The sequence below is a fragment of the Sesamum indicum genome, linkage group LG9, assembly GCF_026168435.1.
Source record: "Sesamum indicum cultivar Baizhima isolate 11 linkage group LG9, ASM2616843v1, whole genome shotgun sequence".
Classification (NCBI taxonomy): domain Eukaryota; kingdom Viridiplantae; phylum Streptophyta; class Magnoliopsida; order Lamiales; family Pedaliaceae; genus Sesamum; species Sesamum indicum.
Window position 1 is genome coordinate 8629412 of NC_142665.1, and position 18497 is coordinate 8647908.

An 18497-nucleotide genomic window follows, 5' to 3' on the forward strand; every position below is an offset into this window, starting at 1 on the left:
GAGGATATCTTGGATAGTCAGCTTTAAATTGGGAAGTATGTTGTAGATTTCTAGTGAAGAGGGTACGTAAGCCAACTACCGAGAGTACAGGGACCTGACGGAGAAAAGCATGCTAATTGATCAATATGCTCATCAGAATGTTTCAACTGCTCAACTATTGATAAAAATAAGACAATAGTACCCCCACATATTACCTTCAACTCTCAAGTCTGTCTATGCTCCGCCTATTTTATATAGGAATAACTAAAAGCATAATGCTTAACCTCATATTCTTCTGTAGTGACTGTGAAGTCTGTTGTTGGCATATTGTTATAACAGAGTACGGACCATTAATTTACTCAAATGCATAAACCAATAACTATTAACTAAATGATAAGTTTGCAAGCAACATCAGAAGCACTTCCATCTTTCTTCACATGCACCACATATCAGATCGATGGAAGCTGTGGCGTCAACTGGCAAATCTGTAACTGCAGTGAGGAATACAAGATACAGTGAGTAGGGATGATTGCGACCACAATAAGCTACTAAATGATCATAAGAATATATCCAAATAGCGGTAGCCTACTAGCTAAAATCTTTGCAGTAGCCAACAGTTAAATAGGTAAAAAACATTTGCATCATCGAGAACAGATGTCTGCTTGGAAGAAACCAACCTTATTTTAGTTGTTTTACTTAATTTTAGCTCTGATATGTTCATCCAATTGCCTTCATTATAGATTTATGAGTTCAAGGGGTGAGAAAACTCAACATTAAGTATGTCAAAGGAAAAGATAATAAGCTCATTTCTTACACTAACAGTGATTGGTGTCACCTCATGAACACACAAGTACACCTAACTATGTATTTTTCTCAGGTACAAAAGTAAGTTCACGGGCATAGAAAAGAAAAAGAGCATACCACTATTATTAGAAAAAACAAAATATATTTCTGCCACTAAAGCCACTCGAGGAGTTGTTTTGCTGAGAAAAATATCCATAGAAGTTAAAAGGCAGTACACTCCTGGCTCCCACAATGATTTTCTCCGACAATAGGCCAACTATAAAAACCTAGTTTACCCCACTAAAAAATAAAAACCACCTACTTTACCATGCCAGGTCAACAGCATATTGAACTTTGGCATCATTTCAAAGAAGTCTTGCTAATGATCATGAAATCTAACTGGAGAGCTTGAAAGCAAAAAAACATTTAGCACTATAACTTAACTAAAGTAGTCATGGTCCAAAAAACATTTAGCAATTCCACAGTGACACTTGAGCTACAAATGAAGAGAGAATGCTAGAGGTAATTTGTAATTCAAAATTTTACAGCATAATACATGACGCAAGCAAAATTATCCAATTAAAATGAATCACTTGAACGTGATGAGAATGTTGTTGTCATGTGTGGAAGTGTTGAGAAATGAGCTTGTTAAATATTCTTTGCCAATCAAATTCCCAGACACTCCACCTATAAGGCACAATTTCATGCCTCCAAGCCAATTGAAGATGCGCATCTTGCCAAGATTTCCATAATGCATTAGCTTTAACCAAGAGGGATACACATAGAAATAGTTACTTGCACACTAGGATATGTTTCTATATAATGGTTTTAAATCATTCAGTAGTATCAACCACACCGAGAAGAAACAATGCTCAGTGAAAGAAATATTTCGTTTAGCATCTCAGAGAAATTTTTCAAAGTTGCACTGAAACCTCTATTAAAAAATATGTCATATGATTTTGATTAACATGTTCTACCCTCCTATTTATCCAATCTCCCTTTCAACTATATTACTATATATTTGAACCCAAAAGCCCCAACCATTTTGAATTACTCATTACTACATCTATGTCGCTATTTAATCATATCAATCAGTTTGAGATGCCATTCATCATGTTTCATACAAGCAACTAACAGAGCCTAACCTTTGATCGCAAATCAGATCTCCACCTTCTATGACACAGACAATTAGGGTTTTTAGTTCTGCTTTGACTTAACTTCTTGCTGGCTTAGTTTTTGGATCTTTTGTTACTATAAGTTTGTTAGGTATTAAATCTGCTTATATTAATTTGTTTTGAAAAATTATGATGCAATACGTACAAGGTTGACAGGTGAATGCAGTGATAGAATAAGAGTATGGTATTTAATTAATAATCATGATTGCAAGAATACCAAAGTAGATCTATATTTCATTTCAAATGTTTACATGAAGGGATTCTATGTCAACTCCCTCAAAAATGAGGCAGGAGATAAATGACTAAAATTGATGGCCAAAGCATTATCTAGTTAGTAGATGCATGCATTCAATCTGAGCACAAGCACACTGAGCTAATTAAAGTGTACCTGATATAGTATCATCTAATTGCTGCTGGTTAATTTCCTTGCTTGTTGAAATTCCAACCTAAATATAAAAGTAGCAATGTTTTGTTATATACAAAGCGGGAATTGCTTTCCCGATGTTGTAGGTGGTTGAAAACAACATACCACAAAAACAAGGTGCACGTCCTCTCTTGCAGCATTAACATAGTCCAACATATCTACTAACTTGCGAGAATTCCTTGAAATGCCTAGAATCATGATTGCAGGAACTTTAATCATATGCTGGTACTTGCATGCAATGGAATGAATAATTCAATTACTTCAAAAGCACACCTATTATACGAGAATTGGCAGGTAAATGTCGAGTGACGGGTTCCTGAATAACACTCATCAAAGTTTCATTCGTGTCATTTGTACGTATGCGAGACTTCTGGAGTAACTCCACTACATCAATTCCATAAACCAAGCTCATGTGAAGGACTATTTAACCAATAAAGGAGAAAACAAAGAGGAAATGAACTAACATTTTCATGATTTTTAATAAATAGTGAAGAAAAATCAACAATTAGAGAGAGAGAAAAAATAAATAAATAGATAAGATACATAGTATGATAAGATTATGTCACTATGTTGGCTCACACATTAGTATGATAAGATTATGTCACTATGTTGACTCACACATGAGGCCACTAAAGCGAGGCAACGTTCTTGGAATTCGAACGTGTGGTTTAACTTCAAATAGCGCTCCATCTGCAATTTTCACATAAATAGCCCCTATCAAGCCATACTTGTTAAGTGGGCTATCTAGAATTGCTTTTAGAGCCTGCATATCAGATTTGGAATGAATTAATCTTATAATAATTATAGGAGGAAAAAGATAAAAAAATATAATATATATATAACACTATTGCCATGATCTTGAATAATTCGACAGTTGCTCTATTTTTCTACTATATAGCATTAGTTTAATTGACACAACTTCAGCACTCCCCACTCCCCAGTACTGCAAAAATAACTTTTCTGGTAGTATCTCTAAAGTGCACTATTTAACCCTTTTTCAAATTGTTTAAAGAGAATCACTGTTGTATCTGCAGGTCTCCAGTCAAGCTTGTTATAATATTGATTGATAAGCCAACTAGATCTTTCCCACATCTCCATACTCAAAATATAACACCAAGCTACCAACGAGAAAGTAACCCTGCCAAAATATGAATGGCAGATAAAGATAACAGGTTTAGAAAAGTTCTAATAGAAAACAAAAACTTGGTCATTGTGCATCTCATTAAATAGAAAAGAGAGAAAGACAAACCACGTGTGCAATCTGAGACATGTAATCATTGGGATTTTTATTCTGTCGTAGAAGAGCTTCTTCATCGTCAATCCCATTCGCAACTACCCACCTCTTCAATAATATAGAAATTCAGGGCAATTTCATATTTAAGAAGCTGATATATTAAACAATCAAATATTTTAGTAAAATAACAAAAATACCTTTTTAATGAAAGCTTTTCTGATGGCAGCATTGTCAAGGATGAAGGAAATCCTGGGTTTCTGATTATGGGACTCAACAAGGGCTTGACGTGTGAGGTGCTCTCTCACTTCTTCATGTGAAGTTTCTTCTATTTTTCTCTTCTTCCCTACACACAGGCGAGATGAACCAGCCCTTAAACCCTCCATCTTTCTCAACTCTCTGCTGCCGCCAAGATGTGGACTTCTTCTCAACCTGAAAGCATTTAATGATTGGAAGTGAGATGAAAAAACAGAAGCTGGAAACTATTTTGCAGTTAAAAAGTGAAAAGAGAGTTTCAGGGTAGCAATTCAGAGGAGAAATTATTTAAAAAATGTTAAAAAAAAAAATTGCAGAATTGGGGTGAATTTCAATTTGTTATAGATATGGGCAGCACCGTGTTCTCAAAACACGGTGCTAGGGGTGGCAATGAGTCGAGCTCGACCATTTTTGTCGAGCTCGAACTGTCAATGTGCCCCTGAATCCGATTCACTTGATCAATGTGCCCCTGAATCCGATTCACTTGATCAATGTGCCCCTGAATCCGATTATCCAGGATAAGGGAGACTAATAACTCCTCAACGTCCTTCTCTGGCACATTAAGCTCCTGCAAGTTGCAAATGCCATTAGTATGATAATAGATCTTTACTCTTACATATAAACTGCTACAACAGTCATGAACTGAGGCACAAAGGGTTACTACGTTAACTCTCGATTTTCTCTTTTTGGGGGGTTACTTTAGGTAACACATCTTCGGGCCCTCAAATGAAACTCAGAAGTCAGAAGGGTACAATCTTTACCAGACCACCACAACTTTCATCCTTTCTTCAACTAGTTTTGGTTATAGAAAACAGAAGATACTAAAAACACACCCAAACCCAAGAAAAAGAAGAAGAATACCTGGAAGCCGTACTCGTTGCCGTACTCGTCGTCGTCCTCGTTGCCGTCCTTGTTGCCGTGAATTTGGGGCTAGGGTTCTAAGAGTTGGGTTTGGGGAAGAAACGAGAGAGGAGAATGGAGATAGAAAGAGAAAGAAAAAGGAAGAAGAAACGAAAAAGAGATCGGTTTTTTATTTTAGTTGTATTATTATTATTATTATTATTATTATTATTATTATTATTATTATTATTATTACTATTATTTTAAATCATAGGATGGAATCATCAAATTTTTGCATATATATGGTTGAAATTAATATATATTCACAATTTACAAAATTTATATATTTATAAATGTTAGTATAACATTGATGTAGCTATCATCTTATATTGTTGAACAACATGGATTAGTCGAGTCATCAAAATTCAGATCAAATCATTAGATATGATCAAACTTACAGAAAAATGCATTTGGTAAGTTTTAGACTTATTAGATATACGGATGTCGAGATATCGTACTCGAAACATAAGATAATCATTCAATACGATGTATTGTTGAATCAAGCCATATGATTTTAAATGATATCGTCTTATATGATCTAATGTACACAATCGTGTATATACTTAAAATTTCATAAGAATCGGATGCTCGAATTTTAAGATATTGTAATTATTGATTAAACTTTTTAATTTTATTATATATATATATATAATAAAATAATAATTAGAATTCTTCAATCATCATCATCATCATCATAATCATCATCATTATTATTATTATTGTTATTATTATTATTATTATTAGATTAATTTATAGAAATTACTAAATTTTAACATAAATTTATAAATAATAAAAAATCATAAATGAATTACTTGTCAATTTCATCATCATCATCATCATAATCATCATCATTATTTATTATTATTGTTATTATTATTATTATTATTATTATTATTATTATTAGATTAATTTATAGGAATTACTAAATTTTAACATAAATATATAAATAATAAAAAATCATAAATGAATTACTTGTCAATTTAAAAAAAGTATAATGTAATACAAAAATATATTAAAATATAACATAAAATTTATATATATCATATTAAGTAATAATTTTAATTACATAAAATATTATAACTTACTAAGTTGTTGATTAAATTTATTTTTATATAAAGATTAAATGTATATATATAAAAGTACCATAAAATATTATCCAAAATAAAATTGATTAATAATTATAATATATGGTCAATTTTGATTGTAAAATTGATCAAATATTAAATATAAAATAAATATATAAAAAATTTAAAAATAAAAAAGGCTCCCGAGCCAAAAACAATTGAGCTCGAGCTCGAGCTGGCTCGACTCGTGCTCGAATTTTTCGAGCTCGAGTCGAGCTCAAAATCGAGCCAACTCGACTCATTTGCCACCCTACATGGTGCTGACCATCTTTTAAAAAAATAATTTAAATTTCATGTCACCGTGATCATAGATTGTGGTGACACTTTTGTAATTTAAAAAAACAAATAAGCTAAGAACCGCGATTTGAAATCACAGTTCTTAACAGAAATAAAAATAAAATGTGGTCAAAGCAGGAAAAAATCAAAAATTTAGATCTCGGTTAATCGTTGATGAAAATGAGGCAAATTTGGTCTTGTTGGAATCGTCTGAATGAGAGGATTCGACGCCGGTGGTCCCAAGCGATTCATCCTAACCTGCGAACAAATGACGGCAAACAACTACAGCGCGAATGTTCACGACGGAAAAGCTCCAAATTTTTCGATCTCAACAAATACTTGATGAAATTGAGCAAGGCTAGTCTCGTTGGAATTGTCTGGACGAAGGGATTCGAACGATGGTACTCCCAGGCCATGATTCATCCTAAAGGTGGGGAAACGACGGCAAATAGCTTCAAAGCGAATGTTTTCGGTGGAAAAATCTTCAAATTTTCAGATCTCAACAAATACTTGATAAAAATTGTGCAAGGCTGGTCTTGTTAGAACCCTTAGGCCGAGGCAAGTCCAGTAGTGGTGGTCCGCAATCGTGGGTCGCTCCAGTGGCGGCGAATCGACGACGGAAAGGTGCGGTGGTCGTGTTAAAAGCCCATTGTCTACAGTTGATAAAATTTGAAATTGTTTGAGGAAAAATATTTGTCTCATCAAGGAGAGTCGAACGGTATGTTTGGCGGCCGACAACTCGCCGTGATGGCGCCGGAATTTTAAAGAGAAGGTGGCGGCGATTTTGAGGGCTACACAACAGTTGTTTTTTTTTTTAAATTACAAAAGTGTGATTTCAGTTATCTATAATAAATTAAAATTCACCCTAATTTTGAAAAAAAGATTCACATTTTTTAAATAATTTCTCCCAATTCGGACTATGTATTGCTAGAGAAGTAATTAAACAGAGAGAGTTCCAACAAGTATTCCTTTGGTAGAAATCAAAGGTTCGAATTCTTTTTTAGGAATTCAAAGATGGATTTTAGATCAAAAGGTAATAAAAACAAAAAAGCAGCATTTGCGGAACCTAAGAATAAAGAGTCCAACATCGAAAAATGTTAGAAAAAGAGAGAAGATAACAAAAATACAAAGTGCTTAGAGAAGAGGTTTAAGAAACTCACTCATACTTGAGAGGTAGCCATCTAGAGTGGGGTCGAGCTAGCTGGTGTCGGAACCCTCTACAATGCCCTTCAGCTTTTAGACTTGTGAGGTACAATGATCAAAGCCTTGCAACAGGTAGTCGATAGATTTGATCTCGACAGCGACCTAAAATGCAGAGGACTTCGAGAAGTCTCTGGCACCCTGTATTCGAGTATCCGATAGAAGTTTCTTGTGATCGTTGGATGCCAGATATCTATCGTGACCCTGGTTGCGAGCAACTTCCAGTTGGTGCTTGTGATCTTCTGAAGTGAGGTACTCCTCGCGACCTTCAGCTCGGCTTTCCTTCAACCCCTCTTCTCGGCCAGGCATGTGACCTGCAGAGAAGCCTTCAACCTTAGTCGATTCTTCAGCAACAGTGATTGCAAATTGGAATTTTAGTGCTTGTGCTCGTAGTTGTGCCTCGAGTTCAGCCATCTCTTTTTCATAGGTCGCTAACTCGGCTCTCTCCTCTTCAAGTAGCTTCTTAGTGGCAAGCTTCTTGTGTCGCCAGTATGTACACTTCAATGACAATTGATGGCTGAAAGCAGAAGCCTACATGCATCCGGTAGGAAAATTTAGTTTGTCGATCAATAAAGGACAGTACACGACCTATGTTTATAAAAAAGGTTACTTGAGATATGGAATGAGCCAGGTTTTGCTCGACTCATATATGCGACAGAGGTGTCAGGAGAGCCTAGTCTCGAGGCTGAAGTGTGGACTTATATAATTCCCACGAATCGTGGCCTGTGTGGGTCTTCAACATGGAGCTCTAAGTATTAGATAGCCCATTCGGTTATCATTTTCTCACCCTCCATCTCAGCAGATCTATAGGAGGGAGATCGAAATTCTACATGGGTTTCCTTTTACCATGCAACGAACTCGTTGACTACCTTCAAATTACAGTATCGAACTTGAGCTCGACCAGATTACAGAATTGAGCTCGAGCTCGACTCCTTGCCACCCCTAGCATCGTGTTTTGACAACACATTACTGCCCATATCTATAACAAATTGAAAATCACCCCAATTTTGAATTTTTTTTTTATATTTTTGAAATAATTTCTCCTCCGAATTGCTACTCTGAAACTCTCTTTTTCACTTTTTAACTGCAAAATAAATTCCAGGTTTTGTTTTTTCATCTCACTTCCAATCATTATTTTAGGTTGAGAAGAAGTCCACATTTTAGCCGCAATAGAGAGTTGAGAAGGATGAAGAGTTTAAGAGCTTGTTCATCTCGCCTGTGTGTAGCAAAGAAGATAAAAATAGAAGAAACTTCACATGAAGAAGTGAGGGAGCACCTCACACGTCAAACCCTTGTTGAGTTCCATAATCAGAAACCCAGGATTTCCTTCATCCTTGACAATGCTGCCATCATAAAAGCTTTTATTAAAAAGGTATTTTTGTTATTTTACTAAAATATTTGATTGTTTAATATATCAACTTCTTAAATATGAAATTGCCCTGAATTTCTATATTATTGAAGAGGTGGGTAGTTGCAAATGGGATTGATGATGAAGAAGCTCTTCTACGAAAGAATAAAAATCCCAATGGTTACATGTCTCAGATCGCACACGTGGTTTGTGTCTTTCTCTCTTTTCTATTTAATGAGATGCACAATGACCAAATTTTTGTTTTCTATTAGAACTTTTCTAAATTTGTTATCTTTATCTGCCATTCATATTCTGGCAGGGTTACTTTCTCGTTGGTAACTTGGTGTTATATTTTGAGAATGCAGATGTGGGAAAGATCTAGTTGGCTTATAAATCAATATTATAACAAGCTTGACTGGAGACCTGCAGATACAACAGTAATTCTCTTTAAACAACTTGAAAAAAGGACTAAATAGTGCACTTTAGAGATACTACCATAAAAGTTATTTTTGTAGTACTGGGGAGTGGGGAGTCTGAAGTTGTGTCAATTAAACTAATGCTATATAGTAGAAAAGTAGAGCAACTGTCGAATTATTCAAGATCATGGCAATAGTGTTATATATATTATCTTTTTCCTCCTATAATTATTATAAGATTAATTCATTCCAAATCTGATATGTAAGCTCTAAAAGCAATTCTAGATAGCCCATTTAACAAGTATGCTTGATAGGGGCTATTTATGTGAAAATGCAGATGGAGCTCTATTTGAAGTTAAACCACAAGTTCGAATTCCAAGAACGTTACCTTACTTTAGTGGCCTCATGTGTGAGTCAACCTAGTGACATAAGCTTATCAGACTATGAATTTAATCTATTTATTTATTTTTTCTCTCTCTCTAATTGTTTGATTTTTCTTCACTGTTTATGAAAAATCATGAAATGTTAATTCATTTCCTCTTTGTTTTCTCCTTGATTGGTTAAATAGTCCTTCGCATGAGCTTGGTTTATGGAATTGATGTAGTAGAGTTACTCCAGAAGTCTCGTATACGTACAAATGACATGAAAGAAACATTGATGAATGTCATTTATGAACCCATCACTCGACATTTACCTGCCAATTCTCGTATAATAGGTTGTGCTTTTGAAGTAATTGGGTTATTCATTCCATTGCGTGCAATTACCAGCATATGATTAAAGTTCCTGCAATTGTGATTCTAGGCATTTCAAGGAATTCTCGCAAGTTAGTAGATATGTAGGACTATGTTAATACTGGAAGAGAGGACGTCCACCATGTTTTTGTGGTATGTTGTTTTCAACCACCTACAACATCGAGAAAGCAATTCCTGCTTTGTATATAACGACACATTACTACTTTTATGTTTAGGTTGGAATTTCAACAAACGAGGAAACTAACCAGCAGCAATTATATGATACTACATCAGGTACACATTAATTAGCTCAGTGTGCTTGTGCTCAAATTGAATGCATGCATCTGCTAACTAGATAATGCTTTGGCCATCAGTTTTAGTCATTTATCTCCTGCCTTATTCTTTAGGGAGTTAACATAGAATCCTGTCATGTAAATATTTAAAATGAAAGGTAGATCTACTTTCGTATTCTTGCAATCATGATTATTAAGTAAATACCACACTCTCATTCTATCACTACGTTGACCTATCAACCTTGTACATATTGCATCATAATTTTTCAAAACGTATTAATATAAGCAGATTTAATACCTAACAAACTTATAGTAACAAAAGATCCAAAAACTAATTAAATTTTAGCAAGCAAGAAGTTAAGTTTAATCATGTACCATAGTCGCTTTTTTAAATACAACAGATAATCTTATCTGCATCACAGCAGAACTAAAAATCCTAATTGTTTGTGTCATAGAAAGTGGAGATCTTATTTGCAATCAAAGGTTAGGCTCTGTTAGTTACTTGTATGAAACATGATGAATGGCATCTCAAACTGATTGATATGATTAAATAGTGACATAGATATAGTAATGAGTAATTGAAAATGGTTGGGGCTTTTGGGTTCAAATATATAGTTGAAAGGGAGATTGGATAAGTAGGAGGGCAAAACATGTTAATCAAAATTATATGACACGTTTTTTAATAGCGGTTTCAGTGCAACTTAGAAGAATTTCTCTGAGGTGCTAAAAGAAATATTTCTTTCACTGAGCATTGTTTCTTCTCGGTGTGGTTGATACTACAGAATGATTTAAAACCATTACATAGAAACATATCCTAGTGTGCGAGTAAATAATTCCATGCGTATCCCTCTTGGTTAAAAGCTAATGCATTGTGGAAATCTTGACAAGATGCGCATCTTCAAATTGGCTTTGGAGGCACGAAAAACATGCCTTATAGGTGGAGTGTCTAGGAATTTGATTGGCGAAGAATATTTAACAAGCTCATTTCTCAGCACTTCCACACATGACGAAAACATTCTTATCACATTCAAGTGATTCATTTTAATTGGATTTGCTTGCTCAATGTATTATACTGGAAAATTTTGAATTACAAATTACCTTTAGCATTCTCTCTTTATTTGTAGCTCAAGTGTCACTGCGGAGTTGTTGAATGTTTATAGACCATGACTACTTTAGTTAAGCTATTGTGCTAAATATTGTTTTGCTTTCAAGCTCTCCAATTAGATTTCGTGATCATTAACAAGACCCAAATTATACTCCTCCATTGTGGTTTTTCAAATTTCTTGCACTATCATTAGATTCTTCCTGGAGAAAATCTTGAGTACCTTCTTTCTTCACATACAGTGATAGCTCCTTTTAACTTCTTTCAAATCCTTTCCTTTGGAAATGACTATCAATCTTGTTATCCTAGGTTCCTAGTGCTTATTTTAACTTTTAAACAATGTAAAGCTTTAGACAATAGACTTTCTCGTCTTTGTCCACAATTTGTGGTTGTCGCTACTTGGGTCGGGCAATTTAATATTGTCTTCATCTCACTAACTACTCAAAACTGGATTTATCCTTTTCCAACTAAATGTTCTTCTAATTGTGAATGCAACCACTTCTTTATTGGTCCTTAATGGTAGGAGATCTACCGGGGTGGTAGTGGTGGTTGGTTTGCAACAGTTCAATCCTTTAAACTAAGTCTTATGTGAGAATATCTGATGAATGTTGTGTTCTTTCTTTTGTTTTTGCATCAACTCTTCTCCAAATTCCTAAAGGAATCCGTTGAAGTGTTGATTTCATACTCATTGTTTCATAACACTTTACAATTCATACTTACATGTTTCTTCTCTCTCAAATAGGAACTTGAGTATAAACAACTCAGCTGATCATAAACAATTTAACAGTTTTCAAAATGTATTGAAATATTTATGAAGACTTCCATCTGTCTTAATGCATTTTTCAGTTCTTAATAAGATCACTTCTCTATTTTTCATATTTATCCAAGCTTTGATCTCCCATTGCTCTGTTATGTTGAGATAATTCCTTTATTCTTGCCTCTTAACAAATCCATTACGCCATGATTAAAACCAGTTGACTCTAGCAACATCCCTCTTTTATACAAGGGTAAATTATAATGACGCTCATTTAACTTTGGTGCATATACATGACACCCCCTGCCCTTTGCAAAATTACAGCTATACACCCCCTTAAGGAGTGTTAGTGTAATATATTTCTTGGGTATTTGTGTAAGCTTTTGCCTTTGAATAGGGAGTGTAATGTAATTATAAATGCCCAGTTTAATGTGCAGATGAATGATAAGGAATTTGCTAACATTCCGACCCAATCTTAACCCTTGTTGGTAGTGATGTGATTGCCGCAAATTTGCTTCAATTGCTGGAACTCTTCATCTCCAGCAACTCTTACTTGTTTATGTCTTGAACCATTTTCGCCGAATTTGTGTGTCACTGTCACTACCAAAAAAGCTATATTTCCTTTCTTTATTTAGCTAGGGAGTTCGTGTTCATATTGTCAATTAAATAATAAAATAAGAGTCAAGTTATTTTTTTGTTTGAATGGGATCAGGTCGTGAGAGGACTTTCAAAGAATATTGCAGCAAAATATTTCTAAGAATTTTTTCTATATATCTTCATCTAGGGTGTTCATCCTTTTATAGACAATAAAGATGTAAGACCTGTGTGTTAGCCATGTTATATTAAAATTTCCTAATTAAATCTTATTGGTGGATGCGTGTCAGCTTAATTCGTTTGGCTAAGAATGTTTAATTATGACGGCGCATTTCTTAAGCGTTCCATGCATGATGACATCCTCCACATCATACTCAAATAACCCATTTTGATTGGATAATTTTGGTTGCAATATCTATTAAATCCTCTATTTTGAATTGCAAATTATCCTAACAGGAAAAAGGGAGGTGTAGCTTCTCTATCCCCATGAAGTAGTAAGCAGAAAGTTATTGGGTGTTCAACAATACCCTAATGTTTCTTATGTAGCAGATAAGAGATTTTAGTCCTCTCTCTATGTAGAAGTAACTTTACATATTCTTTCCCCTGGATTCATCATAACAACTAAAATAAGGTTGGTTTCTTTCAAGCAGAACATCTATTCTTGATGATGCAATGTTTTTTACCTATTTAACTGCTGGCTACTTCGAAGATTTTAGCTAGTAGGCTACCGCTATTTGGATATATTCTTATGATCATTTAGTAGCTTATTGTGGTCGCAATCATCCCTACTCACCATATCTTGTATTCCTCACTGCAGTTACAGATTTGCCAATTGACACCACAACTTCCATCGATCTGATATGTGGTGCATGTGAAGAAAGATGGAAGTGCTTCTGATGTTGCTCGCAATTATCATTTAGTTAATAGTTATTGGTTTATGCATTTGAGTACATTAATGGTCCGTACTCTGTTATAACAATATGCCAACAACAGACTTCAAAGTCACTGCAGAAGAATATGAGGTTAAGCATTATGTTTTTAGTTATTCCTATATAAAATAGGTGGAGCATAGACAGACTTGAGAGTTGAAGGTAATATGTGGGGTTACTATTGTCTTATTTTTATCAATAGTTGAGCAGTTGAAACATTCTGAAGAGCATATTGATCAATTAGCATGCGCTTCTCTGTCAGACCTTGTGCTCTTGATAGTTGGCTTACCTAGCCTCTTCACTAGAAATCTATAACATAGTTCCCCATCTAAAGCTGACTATCCAAGATATCCTCGATAATCAGTAATGGTCTTTTAGGTACCTAGTCAATATTTTTCTCATTTAAGTTATTTGATGAAATTTTAAAACAACATTCACATAGAACACCACAAGTCATATATGTGGGATAACTGCTCTACAGCAAAATAAAACAACTGAAATAGAGCAAGGAAACAATATTTATGTTCCAGCATCAAGATAGACAAACCATGGGCATTAGCACTACTTGTAGAATAGAATTGATTAACACCACACGGCCGATTCGAGAAGTTTCTTAGTAGCCCATCCATTAAGCTTCTGCCAGAAATTGTCCTTAATACCTTTGAAGACCTCATTATTTGACCTACCTACTATCGAGGGAAGTCCTAGATACTTTTCATGTTTTACTTTGACTGCCACTCCAAGAATTGTACCTAACTCCTCTCTTTGGGTGCTAAGGATATTTCCGGTAAGGACTAAAGTAGATTTCTCCAGATTGATTTTAAGTCCAAAAGCTACTTAAAAATTTGCAAAATATTCTTGATAACAAATATGGCCTTGTGAGAAGCCTCGCAAAAAAATCAACGTGTCATCTGCAAATAGGAGGTGGGAAACTCGCGGGGCTTGCAACGAAATGGGGACTCCATCAATACCGCCTTTGATTTTTGCTTGCTGAATAAGGTGCTGAAGGCCTTTGCACATAACAAAAAAAGATACGGTGACCAAGGATCACCCTGGCGGATGCCCCATTCAGAGCAAAGGAAACCAAATTGATCATTATTCAAAAGAAAAAAAAAAAGAAACTGTGGTGACACACATCACGATTAAATAGACAAATGTCGAATGAAAGTAATTAAACAACTCATAATAAATGCAAATTGGGAAGCAAAAATGACAGAATCAAGAAACGGTATAATCTTATTCACCTGAACTTTAGATATTAGCTTATAGATCACATTACCAAACTAATTGGTTTAAATTGGGTTACATTCTCAAGGTTAGGGCATTTAGGTAGAACCACGATATGAGTAAGTTAAGTAAATGATCCAAAAATCAATTATGAAGAACATCCAATGTGCAATTAGAAACCGATAGACCAACAATATGCCAATACTTTTGATAAAAATAAGGGAATACCATCAGGTTCTGGCGATTTTAGGGGATGCATTTGTTTCAAAGATAAGGTGATCTTGTCCTCAACAAATGGCGGAATCAATGTTCCATTCATAGCTTCAGTCACTTAAATTTCCACCGAATCTACTGCTTCACATATCACTGACTCTGGGGTCGTGTGGAATGGAAATGTCTGTAAAATAACACTGCACTATCTCTTTAATACTCCTTGGATCCATAACCAGAATCCCCCTTCATTCCTTAGTGCTATGACTTCCTTCTGTACTCTCCTCTCATTAGCCTTTGCATGAAAGAACATCGTATTCTTGTCTCCCTTGTTTAATCACAATGCTTTGGCCTTTTACTTCCAAAGAAGTTCCTCCTTGCTTGAGATGTCCTCCAATTCAACCCTCAAATTTGATAATTTTTTCCTCGAGCTTGCTGTCAGCTCCCACTATTTCAGATTGTGAATCCGAGCAATTAGGTAACTGTATCAATCAAGAACATTACCAAAAACCTCCTTGTTCCACCGCAGAAAGCCTACACAACAACCTCTCAATTTTTCGATAAAACTTTGTTGCTTACCACTTAGAAACTCTCTCTCCCAGCACTGCTTAATCACATCCATACAACTTCCTGATTTTGTCCATATTGCCTCGAACCAAAATCTATTTTTCCATCCTCGAATACCACTGTCGGCTCACAGGTCAAGGTCCACCCAAATGGAGGAGTGGTCTGAGCTTGACTGAAATGAACCTGGGCTCTAGGAAATAGTTGCGACCACTTTGAACAGCAGCACGTACGGTCAAGCCGTTCTCAGCTCGTATGCAGGGCATCCCTCCCATTGCACCAAGTGTACGAAAAGCCACTAAAGGCCATATCCTAAAACCTGAAATCTACCAATAAGCTTGAAGCGCCATGCCTTTGTTTTTATGTTGGGGTAAGATTTCGTTGAAATCTTATACACATAACCATAGATGAATACAACTCTGACCCAAGTAATATAATAGTTTCCACGTTTCTTTACATTTGCACACCTCTGGATGCCCATAAACACCACTAAACCTCCACAGTTCAGATTCTTATCTACTTTAATCGAGGCATTTGTATGATTTTGAGAATATATTGTATCCACACCACAATATCTTTATCGCCAAAGCAATAGAAGACCACCAGATTAACCTTGGGAGTCTACCCCCACTCCATAGTAATTCAATCTTTCCTTCAGCTTGTCATGTCTCCTCTTCTAGTACTTGGTTTTGGAGAGGAAAATCAAGCCGAGGCTGTGGAGCTTTAATAGTTCGACAAGGTTTTGAACTATCCCAGGGGGCTCCAGACTCTGACAATTCAGCTAAGGATTTTCATAACTCCCAGTGAGACTCTTTGCAGTCTCCGCCAATAAAAAATCAGAATCCTCATTGATCAACTAAGCTCGTTTTTTGACCACGTGACTCGCCCATGCACCCAATCAATTATAGTAATGCCTCGTTCCCTTTTCCGAATGGCCATCATGGCGATGGAGCCAATACGCCTCCCTCTTTTCTAGTAGTGCCACTCCTATCACTGCCTCTTGCAACAAATGCGAGAGGAATATTGATAAGATTCAATTCTGATAGTGCCAACAGAGCATGATAAGCCACCATATTCTCGATTTTCTATTGTAGAAGTATCGTATAGTTTTCATCCAAATTGGTCCTTTCCATTAGATTTTATGGTCAAATTAAGGGAGAGTACTAAAATTATTATAGTTAACAAACGTATGTGACCAAAATTGATGAGGCTAATCATATATAATGCTAAAATTGATATAATAGCATAGTTAAAGTATGAAAAATGAAATTATCCTCCATAGTAGAAAGTAAAAGCACGTGTCTTTGCATTATTTTCTCCACGCTTTCTGCAAGTTCTGTCTTATATATTTATATATATATATATATATATAATATCCATTACGTTCTACCTAATTTTTTAGTTAATATAATTTGCTCTTAAATATTATAATAAACTCCAAGTTTTAGTTCAAATTTTTCAACCTATAATTTATTTATAAATAAATTTAAAAATTTTTAATAGTTATCAATTAATCTTTCAATAACGTACAAAAATCTATCAGCGTCATGACCCATTATCTTCTCTTCATATTCCGCAAGCCGGGGTCTTTTCTTCATACTTTGCAAGTCTAGTCTTCCCATTATCTCTCTTCATATTCCACAAGTCTAGTCCTGTTCTTATCCTCTCTCATATTCTACAAGTGCGAGTCTTCCCATTATCTCTCTTCATATTCCACAAGTCTGGTCATGTCCTTGTCCTCTCTCATATTCTACGTGTTGAATCTTTGGTTGGTTCTATGGATTCATGATCTAATATGCATGTATATAAAAGTGATACGATTATAACTTCATTAGAATAAAATATAAAGATTAATATTAATTTTTGTGCAAAATTTAGAGATTGTAGATTTATTCACCATTTTATTTATGTCAATTAATGATGAAAATCGATAATTACTTAATATTCTCGCGATTTGGACAATGTCAATTAACGGTGGATCAAGTAAAATTTGTGCTTTGTTGTTTAAGTTGCAAACTAGAAAATATGATTAGAGAGTTGTGAAGCTTTGTTTTTAAATATGAGCTCTCTCATTCTTAAGTTGTTAATTAAGCTGACTTATGGACATCTGTTTTTGTCTTCAACTAAAGAAAATGCCACATATATGGTTGATTTTTTAAAGTTGAAACACAAAAATTGATGCACTTGCTACTTATGTTGAACCAACTAAAGTATTGTTGGATTAAATAAAGAGTAATATGAGAAGTGCAAATTGATGCACGAAATTATAATTGTACCACTTTTGTATACAAATGAAACTAACAAATGCCAAAATACTGTGAGAAATGGTTCACCTCACTCGTAATTGGACTGAGAGGAAGTTTGACTAAGTAAAAGCTTACTTATTTGTTTCGCTAGAGTCTTCATATCTCTTCATAGATGGATGACAGATGTGGTAAGACCGAGCACATAATTAGAGATTGAGCAAAAATGACTATTATTAGTATTGTGCGCTAATAAAGAAAGTTATGGCATAGCGCAGAAGTGGAAGCATTTAATGTCAGCCCATGCTCATTAATCGATATGAGCTCTACTCTTTAAGAGTCATGTAAAAAGCAAGGGAGCTACACTAAAGAGTTGTACAAAAGGCACTAGTAACGTGATATTGTCTAATTGAGTTGAAAGCACTTTTTAAAATAATTGTTGTGTGTTTTGGCTTATCCATCCTAAATGTATTTTTGTACTTGACATGCATTTATATTTCTTCTTTCATTTTATATGTGATGGCATATGAAGTTTTGGGAATAACCATATTAGCTAGAACAAACCACTAGGTTAACTTAGCTACAAGAGGCCACTTGGTTCACTTGCTAAAATATTATTCTCACTTGAGAATGACTATGTTAGCTAGAGGAAGCCACTTGGTGCATCACTCGTTAACTCGCTAAAGTCAACCTCCACGAGGAAGATTATGTTAGCTAGAAAAGAAACCATAAGCTAGTG

At 34.9% G+C, this 18497-nt stretch overlaps 1 protein-coding gene and 1 pseudogene across 2 annotated transcripts; one reads left to right on the top strand and one right to left on the bottom strand.

The window, feature by feature from the left end:
• Positions 1–138: 138 nt before the first annotated feature.
• LOC105171118 (uncharacterized) lies at positions 139–4867 on the bottom strand. Of its 2 annotated transcripts, XM_088884884.1 has the most exons (9): positions 4709–4867; positions 4206–4415; positions 3793–4024; positions 3611–3703; positions 2980–3124; positions 2635–2745; positions 2467–2549; positions 2326–2383; positions 139–470 (listed from the first exon to the last, which is right to left on the bottom strand). In XM_088884884.1, exons 3-9 carry the CDS (start codon positions 3976–3978, stop codon positions 391–393), a joined length of 756 nt encoding a protein of 251 aa, XP_088741010.1. In that variant the 5' UTR covers positions 3979–4024; positions 4206–4415; positions 4709–4867; the 3' UTR covers positions 139–390. The 2 variants fall into 2 exon arrangements, with proteins under 2 accessions (XP_088741010.1, XP_011090443.2); XM_011092141.3 differs by lacking the exon at positions 4206–4415 and having other exon boundaries at positions 4709–4865.
• A 3666-nt stretch (positions 4868–8533) lies between these two features.
• LOC148786857 (uncharacterized) lies at positions 8534–13482 on the top strand (annotated as a pseudogene).
• The last annotated feature ends 5015 nt before the right edge of the window (positions 13483–18497 follow it).